Source organism: Macrobrachium rosenbergii, chromosome 41, assembly GCF_040412425.1.
Source record: "Macrobrachium rosenbergii isolate ZJJX-2024 chromosome 41, ASM4041242v1, whole genome shotgun sequence".
NCBI lineage: Eukaryota > Metazoa > Arthropoda > Malacostraca > Decapoda > Palaemonidae > Macrobrachium > Macrobrachium rosenbergii.
The window spans coordinates 84,252,614-84,266,127 of NC_089781.1; the positions used below are offsets into that span (position 1 = coordinate 84,252,614).

Sequence of the window (13,514 nt, forward strand, 5' to 3'; positions counted from 1 at the left end):
ATTTAAAAAGGTTTATATTTGAGCTACAGACCTAGCAAAAAACAGTAAAAATTAACCATATTAAACCTGCCACGGAATCATGTGCAACAAATATGAGCAATCCAAACAGCCCTAGTATACAAGAACTGTTACCATTCCCAGGAACTAAGTTAAATTACCATCAAATAAAATATGTACATTCATGAACAACCAAATAGAAGCAGAACATTCAACAGCAATGAAATTGGCAAATACAGTACAGCACAAAAGACAATATATACTGTACTCAAGATGCACCTTGGCTAAAGGTTTAGAAATGTTTGTGACTGATTTTCAAACATTCATGTTACCTTTTTTTTTTGTGATGTACACAATACACTTCCCAACTGTTTTCAATATAATAAAGGTCTTCAGTGCAACAAATAAGACCTATTCCACAACAATCGTTTAAAATACTGTATATCCCAAAATTTAACTACTTTACTGTCAACATTTTTCTCAAGAAACTGAATCTTATTTTATATTGTAAAAAGACCAAATACCCTATAAGGGGTAGTGCCATCAATGCATCTCATGTGGTGAACTGTAGGCATTACTTGCCGTTCTTTGCAGTGTCCCTTTGGCCCCTAGCTGCAACACTTTTCAGTCCTTTTACTGTACCTCCATTCATATTCTCTTTCTTCCATCTTACTCTCCAACCTCTCCTAACAACTGATTCATAATGCAACAGCTAGGTTTTCCTCCTGTTACACCTTTCAATCCTTTTTATTGTCAATTTCCATTTCAGTGCTAAATGACCTCAAGAGGTCCCAGCACTTGGCCTTTGTCCTAAATTCTATATTCTGTTCTATTCAATTCTAAAAAGACCAAATTGGTTATATAAGCTAGTGCACTACCATACTCATTACATCTCTTGGAAATAGCTCCCCATTTTATTTTTCACTATGGAAGTACAATAGTCAAGAAAAATGACTGTTGTGGAATAGGTCTTATTTGTTGCACTGAAGACCTTTATAGGTAAAACTACTAGACTATATTATGAATATGACATACCAATCTTTAAGAGAATAGATTTCCAATGCTTCATATATTCTTTATTTTTAGAGCTAACATTTTTAAAGTAAAAATAGTTCAAGATCAGGTCATAAACCTGACTTTAAAAGGACTTGGCCACAGAATTTGTTTTTGATAATTGAAAATGGAATATTTTAAAATTAAGGAAGTGCAGCACTTAATAAGAAGATTCTCTATGAAACAGATGAGAAGTACATGACAGAGTAATGCAGCAGGGGCCAAAAGGAAATTGACATAAAAAATTTTAGTACACTTTACAGTGCACTATACAAGGCAAACTGTAAGTAGTAAGTACCCATGGAGGCAATACCAGTTAGGGCACAAACCTAATTCGGTACAATAATGAAAGCATAAAATCTGTACATGTGTTCATATCCTTAAACAGAGGAAAGTCAGAAGATTCTGATCACTAAACATTAGTTCCAGACTTCATATGCTAAGATAGAAGAAATGTTAATTACTCATGAGAGAAGTAAATACAGTGTAGTCTCTTAATGTTACTGACCCCTTGATCAACAGGTTGCTCATCTGTAGGGTCAACAATAGTTTCTGCTTCATGGATACTGGAAATTGGCATATCTGGGATGCCTCCACATGATGAATCTGGGTCACCATCTCCTTTGTCACCTTTCGTTCGCTGGCGCTCCTCCTAGGGGATAATTTTAAGATTCTTACTTTCACTACATTTTGAAAAATTTAAAATAGAGTACCTTCACAATAACAGAAATTATAACACCATCACCATCCAAAAAATGTAGAGATGATGTGTAAACCAAAAAAAAAACTGGGTAATAAAGTAACAGCATCTATCCATAAGGTAGATGGAGAGCTTATGTTACTGCTTAAATACACTGCTTATATTAGTGAATACACAGTATTCTCATTTCAGTATTTCAAGTATTTTTTACCTGTGGTTTGCAAATTTTCTGGCCTGCCTGCTTGTAGTTATACACTTCCATAACAATCTTTTCCTCAAAGAATGTTTGTTGAGGAAACTTGTCAGATTCAGTCACTCACACAGGACTGAGATGTTTTTGTTATAAAACTAACAAGCATTTGTAATTTACTTTGTATATTATTAGTGTCTTTATTTCTTTTCAACTTTTTATCTGATATTACTGTAGTCAGAATTAATTTGAAACAGTGAAATACTCTATGCTACTGCAGGATAGTACGGTAGTTAAATTACAGTGAATCTGCAAGCAGCTTTTTTTATTTAAAGTATCTTGGCCTCTAATGAAATCAATTTTTTTGATGTCCAAAAATACTGGATTATTCCTGGTGCTTTGCTATACTGTATGGTTATGCAAAATAAACTGGACACCTTAAAATTATATTCTAATAGACAGTAAACAATTTTATGTATTTACCACACAGGAAGTAAACAATTTTATGCATTTAATAAGTGAACCAAAATGGAGATGAAAACTATATTACAGTTTGATACTTAAAAGAAATTTGAATATTTAAACAATGATGTATGTCAATACAATCTGAAAGGCTAACTCACCCACTCTGCTACTAAGGAATCAATGCAAGTTGGAAAATCACAGAAACCTTGATAAACTGTGTATAAGTGAAAATTTTTAATTTTTACTTTTGGTGGCAAAAAAAAGTAAATAAGATCTAATAAAAAAAGTTGGCAATTCTACTTCAATATCATGTGGCCAAAACTTCAGTTGACAATGTCACTTCAGTATCATGTCACTAAAACTTAAAATTCAAGTTTGATTCAAGCATTCCAATAAGAATGCCACTGCATTCCTCAGAATTCCTCCTTACATACATGAGAAATTGGTTCTACTACAGAATCCAATTATATATTTTTTTTCCAAATACAGCCAACTTATCACTTTTGTAGAAAAGCAAGGCCATTAGTTTGAGAACCACTTGTGCCATCTTACGTAAACCAAGTATAATTCAAGTGCTATATTTACATACAATTTCTACAGTATATAACATTTGTATAAATTTCATGAGAATATGAATCAGTGCTCTCAATCAATCATGGATGCTATACACCAATCATGCGGACAACAAAACAAAATGAAGGAAGTCTGCCCAGTGCAGAACAACCAAGCCCACCTCTATTCCCCCTACCTGGACCGCTTCTCTCTTCATGCCCATGGATAGACACTTCTGATATCGACAATACTGGCACCTATTACGTTGTCGTTTATCTATTGTACAGACTCTGTCTTCTCGACAGGCATATGAGAGGTCTTTTCGAACGGTTCTCTTGAAGAAACCTTTGCAACCCTCACAACTGAAAAAGAAGCAGCAAATTTTTATTATGATGGGATCTTTTTGTGTTAATAAGTGCTTGGAGAAGGTAATCATGCCAATTTAAATAAAACTGAGTTTAAATGACATCACACACAATATGACTAGCATGACAAATCAGCTGCAATCACATGATTACTCATGCCCACACTTGCATATAACCAAGCTGGTCAGGGTACAGTTCAGCTCAATATTCAGTAAACTGGAAATTTTTTCCTGATAATAAGCAACAAAATAATAAAATTTTCAAAATATGCACAATTAACAAATACATTATTACAATCAACAATGCACAATCTTTTCAGTCAAAACACTATAGGTTTAAAATATAATACATCAAAACAGCTGCTAACGTTGAAAGTGGTTATTCAGTGAATAAAACATGCAATGGATATGTGCCTAGATATGTAACAGGGTCAACATAAAAAACAATAAAGACAATATTCATTTATAACAGCAGACTACATGGGATCCTTTGTAAAGAACCAAAACTCACACATTATGATTTATACAACAGTGATGTAGAGTGAAAATAAAGCAAAAGGGCCCTAATAAATCTGTAAAAGTCAAGCAGAAGGATATTAAATTACACATCAAAATTCTATACAATTAAATTATTCACAGCTAAAATGGAACAGCAATTCTAAGGCTTTGTAATTTCTTCATAAATGCAACAGTGAGCTCTTATATTTTTCATGAAAATCATCAAGAACTTACAAATATGAATCGGATATCATTCAGCAACATTGAGAACAAACTGATGGTCACAACTCAGGTATTAGGATGGAATTATTTGCATTTAGGGTAATGTGACAGCACTGTTATCAGTGCCATACAGCAAAGAATCCAAGCGCTACAGAACTATTTTTTACCTAAAGTACAACTATATAATACATAAAATGAGTGTAAAAAGTTTTGAAGAATAAAAAGAATTTAAGAGAAATAATTTGTTCAAATGAACTAAAAGAATATGGTGTTTTACATAAAAATTCCCCCTGTGCTTCTGGATTTTTTAACAGAACACTTATGATATTTTGAAATTAAAAGGCTTTCCTTATTTTTGGTAAAAAAAAAAAAAAAATGAATACTATACCAGTTAAGTAAAAAGTTAATTCAATAACAGTTGTATATAAAAAGTTAATTCAATAACAGTTGTATATCTGAGACTTTCAAGACAGATATGACTGTAACTACAATGAATCAATAAAACAATCTTTCATGATTTTTTAAATAAGCAATAACCATTTTCTTCTGATAATATAAAAAATATGGACAAATGTGAATTACCACCACACTTAATACTTCCTATTTGGGGAGCATGGGCTCAATCATGGGCACTAAATGCTTTCCAGACATCACCCAATTCTTGCAAGTGATATGTCTTACAAATACGTAAGATTGTTAAGTAAAACTATGGAAACATCTTTTAGCTGTAAGCCCAGTCTGTTAGAGATAGCAGAATGACTTTTCACTGGAAAACCTTTCTGCTATACTGCAGTGTGTCATTTCAAGGTTTTTACATTTCCAATAACAGTTTTTAAAGGTTGAATTTTTCATTGGTATATGATTATTGCATAGTGCTTAATTGGTATAGTAACAGTAACATAAATGTGTGCTAACTTGTGTTCTATTTGTAGTTTAGACTTCCAGAGATTATTTACTTGACATATTTCCACTAAAGGATTGCAGGAAGACTCTGAAATCACACAGTTTACACAATGATGGATCTTTAATGAACTGTAAATGAAAAATCGAAATATGTTATGAGCTTCAACTTTTTTATTCTCAATAGTTTTAGATGTATGTTTGTTTGCTTGTACAGTACAGTATAAGAATAGTTCTACGACTTGATACACTGCATAGCCAACCAGAATGTAGTGCCTTCCAAAAAGACAAAGGTTTCACTGATGTTAACAAATGCTCCTCTGTCAAGCAGAGGTAAAAACAGAGAAAAGGCTGAAGAGAAATTGTCCATCCAAAATGAATGCAGGGCATGCTTAATGCCGCTCTGGAAGTGTCTTGGTAACACAAAGAACTTGACATCATCATCACCATTACAAAATGCACATGATGATGACCATAACCATATGCAGGAAATGGAGAAGCAACTTACGTTAGTGGTGTGGTGATTACAGTATATATACTCATCTTATCTGCACAAAAAGTGTTTATTGCAATGACAACATAAAAGGGAAATGACTCCAGAATTTCCCTACCATTTCTCCTATTAAGGAAGACTAGAGCTAAGCCTTTATGAGTAGGGAATGAGAAGTTCCGGCCAAGCACAGATACCTAGCAGTCTCTCCTAAACTTTTAAAGATTAAATATTCAAAAGAAACTGGAAAAGAGAAAAGGAAATTAAGAGATTGCATAGTGTTACTCTTATGACCCAAATTGGAGGAAAGAAAAAACTGAGATGTTCAATGGAAAAATGAAGCTACAATCTTTATATTTTTAATTCAACCATTCTTAAATTTACATTCATACAGAAAATAGAAATTGCAGTGAAATACTACAAGATCATGTTAAAGCCTAAGTACAATACTTTAAATCACCCATTTTTAATTTAGCTATAAATTAAGTTTGCTAACATATGATGTTAAGCATTAAATTTTACTGATAAATAGTTTACTAGTGCTTTTCACTTTGCATCTGAAGAAATTTTTCCTTTCTTTAATATTTCAGGATATCTAGAATAATTTATGATTAGATAAAGCTATGACAACTGGTAAAGTTTCTAACTGTGTTAACAATGCATAGATGATTCAGAAATATATGTTAACTAATTTACTCTTACCTAATAACTGATATTCAACTCAAGTGCTAATCATCACATACTAAAACACTAAATAGCCTACAAGCAAAGTAGCTACACGTGTGTGCTGATGAATTACTTGTGCATAGTGATTCCTTTCTGGGATTCTAATAAAAACTTACAAGTTGAAATAAAAATGAGGATGTGAAAATACCGCTCTTATATAAAGTCTCACCTGTACACTCCATAATGTTTGCCTGATGCCCTGTCCCCACAGATTGAACATAAGTGTTTTGACCCAGACAAAGGGTGGTTGGGTGGATACTGTGTAGGAGAGGTGCTCAACCCACTGCTGCTTCCACTTCCACTTGATCCAATCACGAAAGGTTGTGGATTGGACACACTGGAAAAGATGCACAACATTAACCTCGGATATAAGTTCGTAAATACCAAAAGAGAAAAATAATAATAATAATAATAATAATTAAATAATAATAATAAATAACAATCTTTTAAGGTTTTCATTATATATTTATATATATGACTTGTTTACAATAAATATAAGTGCTCAACAAATCATCAATACCATATTTGTGTGTGTGTGTGTATATGTGTATGTATGTATGTATGTGTATATATATATATATATATATATATATATATATATATATATATATATATATATATATATATATATATATATATATATATATATATATATATATATATATATATATATATATATATAATAGATACTGTTCCTTCTACTAGCAACCCATATCCTAACAAGGCTTGAGAAGCTACAAAAAATTTAAGAATGCACACCTGCACAGTTGGCCACAAACTTCTCAATGAAGGTAATGCTGAACAGTACTGTTTTTGTGGAAGGAATTTTGTATATTCATACTCAAACAGGTAGTAATCCAGGAAGATATTATTATTTATATTAGTATTAAAAAATACTCATAGTAGCATGAGTCTTAAAATGGAGAAGCAAATCCACAATTATGTACTGTATATGTCCTTTAAAGATAAATCAGTACAGATAGCTTTCAGGAACTTGTTTGGTTCCCCTCTGAAAAGGGGAACCGAACAACTTCCCGAAAGCTATCTGTACTGATTTATCTTTAAATATATGGACATATACATAACTGTGGATTTGCTTCTCCAATACTATTATTATTATTATATTATTATTATTATTATTGTTGTTATTGTTTTTGTTGTTGTGAATGTAAGTTACAGTCTTATAGGATTAATAGTATCGAGTCATAATAGTTAGGCTGTGCCGTCCTCTATTTATATCCAAAGATTAAAAGAACTAAATAGGAATGTTGCATCACACTTTCTCTAATTGACCACTTGTAAGGAACAGCCTCAAAATGGTAAAAATAATGTCAGTAACTGTATAATTACAAATACAGAAACAGTGGAGTGACAAGACATCTAACACTTGGTAACATAAAGGCAGTACATCACCACTATACACTGAACAGATTAAATTTAAAACACTGCATTCGTCAATCTAATAGTTTTTTAGACAGTCAATACTGAAGATTTCTTGAGAAGTTTACCGAAGTATCTTTTGGTCAATGTGGTTTGGCAACTAATTTTGTTACTTTCCTTCTTTTATATATTCTCTGTAATAAGAAAACATGAGTTGATGTGATTTAAAAAAAATTATTTCTCTGATATTTTGACAAGATTATTCAAAAGGAAAAGATTAATTACTAAATGGACCTTTCATAATGCTTTAATTTTTTGGAATCCTTTACTTAATTTATAATTCTACAACTTCCAAGAGGGTGGTACAGTTTAAGATCCAACTCATCCTTTCTATCAGGCTGGAAAACATAAAGTCTTTCCTTAATAAAGTATTATGCCAATGCCATTTAAATGCCTTCTTTGAATAGTATCAGGAACAAAAGACTCCAAAGTTGTAAGTTGCCACTAAAGGGTCGAGCATCTAGTCAGGTAAACGTGGCTTAAATATACAATGACAATAAAGCATCATTTAAAATTGATAAAACTAGGTAAAAATGAATGATGAGGAGACGACAGCACCTTGAAACTCACCTGGGAGAAGCGGGCTCTCCATTTGTATTGGAGTAGTTGGAGGTGGCAGGGGAGAGCAGAGATCCACTGTCGGGGGTCACATTCAAAGGGGACTGCCGATCCAGTGACCCTGACATCCCTATATCTAACCCTGAAAACGAAAACAAGTATTAAACGCATGGTGTTGGGTTACAGCCCTGGTATCATATTTCACTGCTGTATGTACTAGACACTCAATATTATTTATTACAAATACAAATATACATTATCTGAATTTGATTACAAATGACTTATAATTCAATAAATTGGATATAATACAGACAGATAAAGGAAATTAATTACTTTTCATAAACAATGTACAAAGGTATGTACAGAAGTAACAAACACACGACATAAAGCACTGGACAACAATGAAAACTCTCACGAAAGGTGTTCACTAAGTTTTAACTTTGAAAATGGTTGACTTTTCTCCAAAAATACACCGTGAGGACAATATTTCAAATACAGTCGTAAGTCTAGCTACATAAAGAAGTTACAGAAACTATATATCCAGGACTAACAATCCAGATGCGATATACATTTGTTCCAAGCGCTCTCTTGTGATCTTTCACAATCCAACGAATTTCCGTCTTAATAAAAACAAATAAAATCGTGAATTCCTTAAAACTTAGTCATCTGAACCTGAGGTCTTCATGAGCCGTTATGCTTTTCGGTCTAATGAAGGTGGTCATATTCTTCTTCCCATCTCATTAACTATATGGAATTTTAGGTCGTATGACAGGATTGGCAACAAACAGTTCAATCCTTACAGTTATTTCATCATGATTGCTATATCTATATACCGGTAAAAACACGCGGCAAATAACTGCAACGACTAGCATACTTGAAAACAACTCCAAGATATGCCAAAATGCAAACAAAAGCAAAATAAAGCAATGAAAATCCCCTCTGAACTGAAATTCCGTCCTGCAACACACAAAAATGTATTCTTTTGAAAAAAAAAAAAAAAAATAAAAAGTTACCCAGAACAAAAATTAAAAGAAAAACGTTACAATAACAAACGATTATTGATTTTTTAAAAATCAGTGAACGGTCCATTAACGATATATGACGGGAATTCGAATAGTTCAAAAAAAAAAAAAAAAAGTTTAAGTAAACTACAAAGTGTAGATTTCTATGACAGTGTACAGACTGGGGAAATAGTCAGATTTCCTGTCCAGTAGTCAAGTTGCAAGGGACTTCACACTCCCAACTTAGACTACTGGACAGGAAATTTGACCGCTTACGAATGCAAAGGAGCAAAACATACGATGAAAGAAGAAAATTTAAAACAGTTAATCTAAGTGGAAAGACACGAATCGCTTCTTTGTCATACAAGGAATTTTAAAGAGTAATTCATTATTATTGCACCGCATTCTACAGTCAATTAAACAACTAATTACCACTTTTTAGTGAGTAATAACATACAAATTACGCTATACCTCCAAAACAATAGCCCTTCCAAAATAAATATATAAATTGCACTAACAACGGATTCCTTTTCACGCCGCAATTACATGACAATCCTTCCTAAATGTCATATCCCGTGTGCTCCGAACAATTAGGTTACAAAAATAAATAAACTGTAACAACAGAGTTCTCGACAAAAGAACTTCCCCTATCCAGCAGCGCTACTCTCCCCTTCCAATGTGTCACATCCGAACAACAAACGCGGAACAATGGCCCCCATACACATTTGCATAAATTGCATTCATATTTATGAATGCATATGTCGCCATGACCGTGAAAACTGGGTCGGCGCTACTACCAGCGCCGGACGTCGAAAACTTTGTGGAGAATAAGGTGACCCATTTCGCCACATGTCATTACGTGTGATTTGACAGTTTTGCAAATTGTCATCACGATTTACATTTATCGTTTTCCCACTCTCATTACGGGTTGTTATTGGTAATTATTTGTTTTTACTACAAGTATACGCTTACGCCCCTTCCTAATCTCTCTTTCTCTCTCAGGTGCAGAGAATGAGCCCATGTTTTAGTACCAGGGAAGGGGAATTCCCACGAACAGAAAATAAACATACGATAAAACAACAAAAGGGATTTTTTTTAAATAGGAGGAAGTGACCAGAACTAAATCTCTAGCAGTGACACAATACAGGACAGATAATGATACTGGAACATCGAACAAACGTAGACATCCTGTTTTTTCAAGAACAGTTTATTTGCATATAGGCTTTTCAAATGCTACTAAAATGACAGGAATATAAAGTACAAGTTAATATAAAATTACCAAACAACCTGCAATGCTCATAGTTTTCCTCAGGGCCTTAAAAAGTATTGTCCAGCCAGGTGACGACCAAGAGGGAATACAATACAGTAACAACAACGATGCTGTGGAGATGCCACCAGCAGGTGGCCAAGCAGGGGACTGATTGGAAGGCCAGCCATAAGGGCGTATAAAAGTGACGTTCACTCAGCAGGTGGGAAAGAAAACAAAAGATAAGTGGACAGGAGGTATTCCGTTAACCTTGGGCAAAAAACAACCATAGAGACTCCGAGATTTTCTTCATTGCTTCGAGAGACAAAATTCACAAAAAGAATCAAAGATTCCATGTCATAAACGAAACAAAATCAACAAATACCACCAAAAGCCTTTTATTTCCTATTAAAAGAATATTCAAAAACGAATGCCTAGAAAATTTTCTTTGTTGGCTTAAAAAAAAAGTTTTTAAAGACTCCACAATTCCTTTTATTGCCAATAAAAACAAAATTTCATACAAATCTTAAGCCATTTTTACTGCCCGTAAGACAAAAAAAAAAAAAAAAAATCCATTAAGGCGAAAGACGGTGAGCAGATCAGGTGAATGGTGCAGTGTATAAGGGGGTTTCCGACGAGCTACTGATAAGTCTTCTGTGTAGGTACAAAAAGCATTTACCGTAGTGAAACTTTTTTGCACACGGGGTTACTCAGCAGTTGAAGTATGAATGCGGCAGTGATCACTGTCTTGCCTTTTCTCGGGAGCTAAACCTTGTTGGGGAAAAGCCTTATTGTTGATAAAAGAAATGAAAAAAAAAAGACCCCTTGATTCCTTTTTGCATGCACACAAGAATTCCAAAAAAAAAAGATCCAGAGTTACTCTTGCCGGCTCTGAAAAACATTTCATAAAATAGTCAGAGATTCCTTTTATACCATATTGAATTTCCTAAAGGAAACCAAGATTCCTTTTCTTGCTGGCTATGAGAAACATCCAGTAAAAAGTGAGAGATTTTTCCTCATGATAAAAAGCATCACAAAAACAAACTGGCGAAGAATACAGACAAAAATATCATCACCGTCACTATCCAATTACATTCAATGTTTGTGTATGCGGGTTCACTTCAAGTACAACGTTCTAAAATTTCATGGAATATCTTGGGAATGGCTTGGAATCTTACAAGGGATTTCAATCCCGTATGTAATATACTCGTACAGTGGCCCAGGTGTTCCAACAGACAGGATGTAATAAAAATTTCTCATTATATTGCTGTGTGTGTGTGTGTGTGTGTGTGTGTGTGTGTGTGTGTGTGTGTGTGTGTGTGTGTGTGTGTGTGTGTGAGAGAGAGAGAGAGAGAGAGAGACGGGGGGATCTAGATTATGACAATCTTCAATCATTATCTACTATACAATAAAAAATAAATACATCATCAGGACTAATGATAAAAGCAACAGACGGTCTATGACTTCCCCAACAAATCAACATGTAAAGATTCACAAGAAACAAGTTAGCAATCATGTAAATCAGCATAAGATTCAAAGCATGTGTTGCACATTAAAAAATTACAACTGCTATCAAGTGTCTTCATTTTTCTGTTACCTACTTTCGGCGTCAATGACACCTCCTGGTGTGTTACAAATCTGTTACATCCACCGCAAGTGTTTACAAATGTGGCCTTGACGTAACCATATTCACACAGAAACACGGGTTTACTCACTCCAAAAACAACAACGCCCTTTTAGGTAAAGTTAAGTTCTGAAAGTATGCTCGTACATGGGTAAGTTACTTATAAGCATATCATGGCCTGAGAGAGAGAGAGAGAGAGAGAGAGAGAGAGAGAGAGAGAGAGAGAGAGAGAGAGAGAGAGAGTCTCCTTTTAATATAACTATATATAACTATCACAAATGTTCAAGACAAATGTCAAGATTCTTCTCAGTGAGTCAATCGATATTTAGTCGGTATATGCAGGGAAAACTGCAGTGTCTTACTTCCCACCCTTGTATCTTTATTAGTGTCTTTTTCTAGGCTTCGAAGGCAGCTCCACTGGACGCATGCGTCGACGTGCTAATGGGCCATGAAGGCATGCGATTACAAGCAGAAGGAATGTCGACCATGCCTGACCACCTCCGCTGAAAATGACACGCTTCGTTCACGCAACGGCCAGGACGAGGTCCCTCTCTTCCCAGGAAGGGCCCCAACCTCTCTCTTCCCTGCTTCCTGACCTGAAACCTACAAGATAGTTGTCCACCCCCACTTTTTTTTTTCTATAAAGCTAGTTCCCAGCATAGTCAAACGATAAAGACTGAGTGTAGATTCAGTTAAAAAAATATTGCAACGTCAGGATAGTCTGACTCATCTCTTTTATCCTTTAGGATGTTTATGAAAAATGTTTAATTACGTGTCAATAAGGCTAACATCAAAAGAAAAATGAATACTAAGGTTTAAAATAACATACATCGTCGTTTGAGCGCGCTAGCAGTAGTAATCAAATGCTTGCGACATTCATGCTATTTACACGTTTTATCTGCAATAAACGGCTTAAAAAGGTGATTATTTCAATTTTCAAAAAGAAAACTACTAGTTTAAAAGATATCTTTCGTTAAATGATTTTGGGCTTTAGTCTTCTTTCCATTTACATTACCAAAATACAAGTGTGTGTATTCGTACAGGTAGTTGCCGGTAGTCGCTGCCGAAAGGGTGTTTATTGTGACACAAATATACTTAAAAAAACCGATGTGTTGGTGAAATAAATAACTTCATTCCCAGTTGAAAATACAACAAGCAACAGATAAACTGCGTTCACTGTCTTCAGACACATTCTTATCAAACTAAAAATATCAAGCATCGATATCACCCACCTAAGAATATTAGCACAATTCAGAATTTTCTGTAAAATTACAAAAAAAAAAAAGCACAAAATCAGCTCTCATGCAATGTATCTCACGTGACATCAATTTCCCACATGACAATTGTCAGTAAAACTGTAACAAGTTTCGAGAAAGCTGACAGTTACCGATAATATGAAGGGAAAAGAGAAACCAATATGCATACACTAAGCATCCAACAGGGTAGATAAAAATAAAATAACTGGCAAAGACAACAGGTTTCAAGGGT

At 34.0% G+C, this 13,514-nt stretch overlaps 1 protein-coding gene across 1 annotated transcript in view; it reads right to left on the reverse strand.

Annotated features, from left to right (window-relative positions):
* Positions 1 to 13,514, reverse strand: part of LOC136826945 (retinoic acid receptor RXR-alpha-B-like) — a 90,305-nt gene that overhangs the window by 15,262 nt on the left and 61,529 nt on the right. The window contains 4 exon segments of the mRNA XM_067084537.1: positions 1,559 to 1,702; positions 3,154 to 3,319; positions 6,327 to 6,494; positions 8,168 to 8,297. Coding sequence (XP_066940638.1) covers positions 1,559 to 1,702; positions 3,154 to 3,319; positions 6,327 to 6,494; positions 8,168 to 8,297 — 608 coding nt within the window.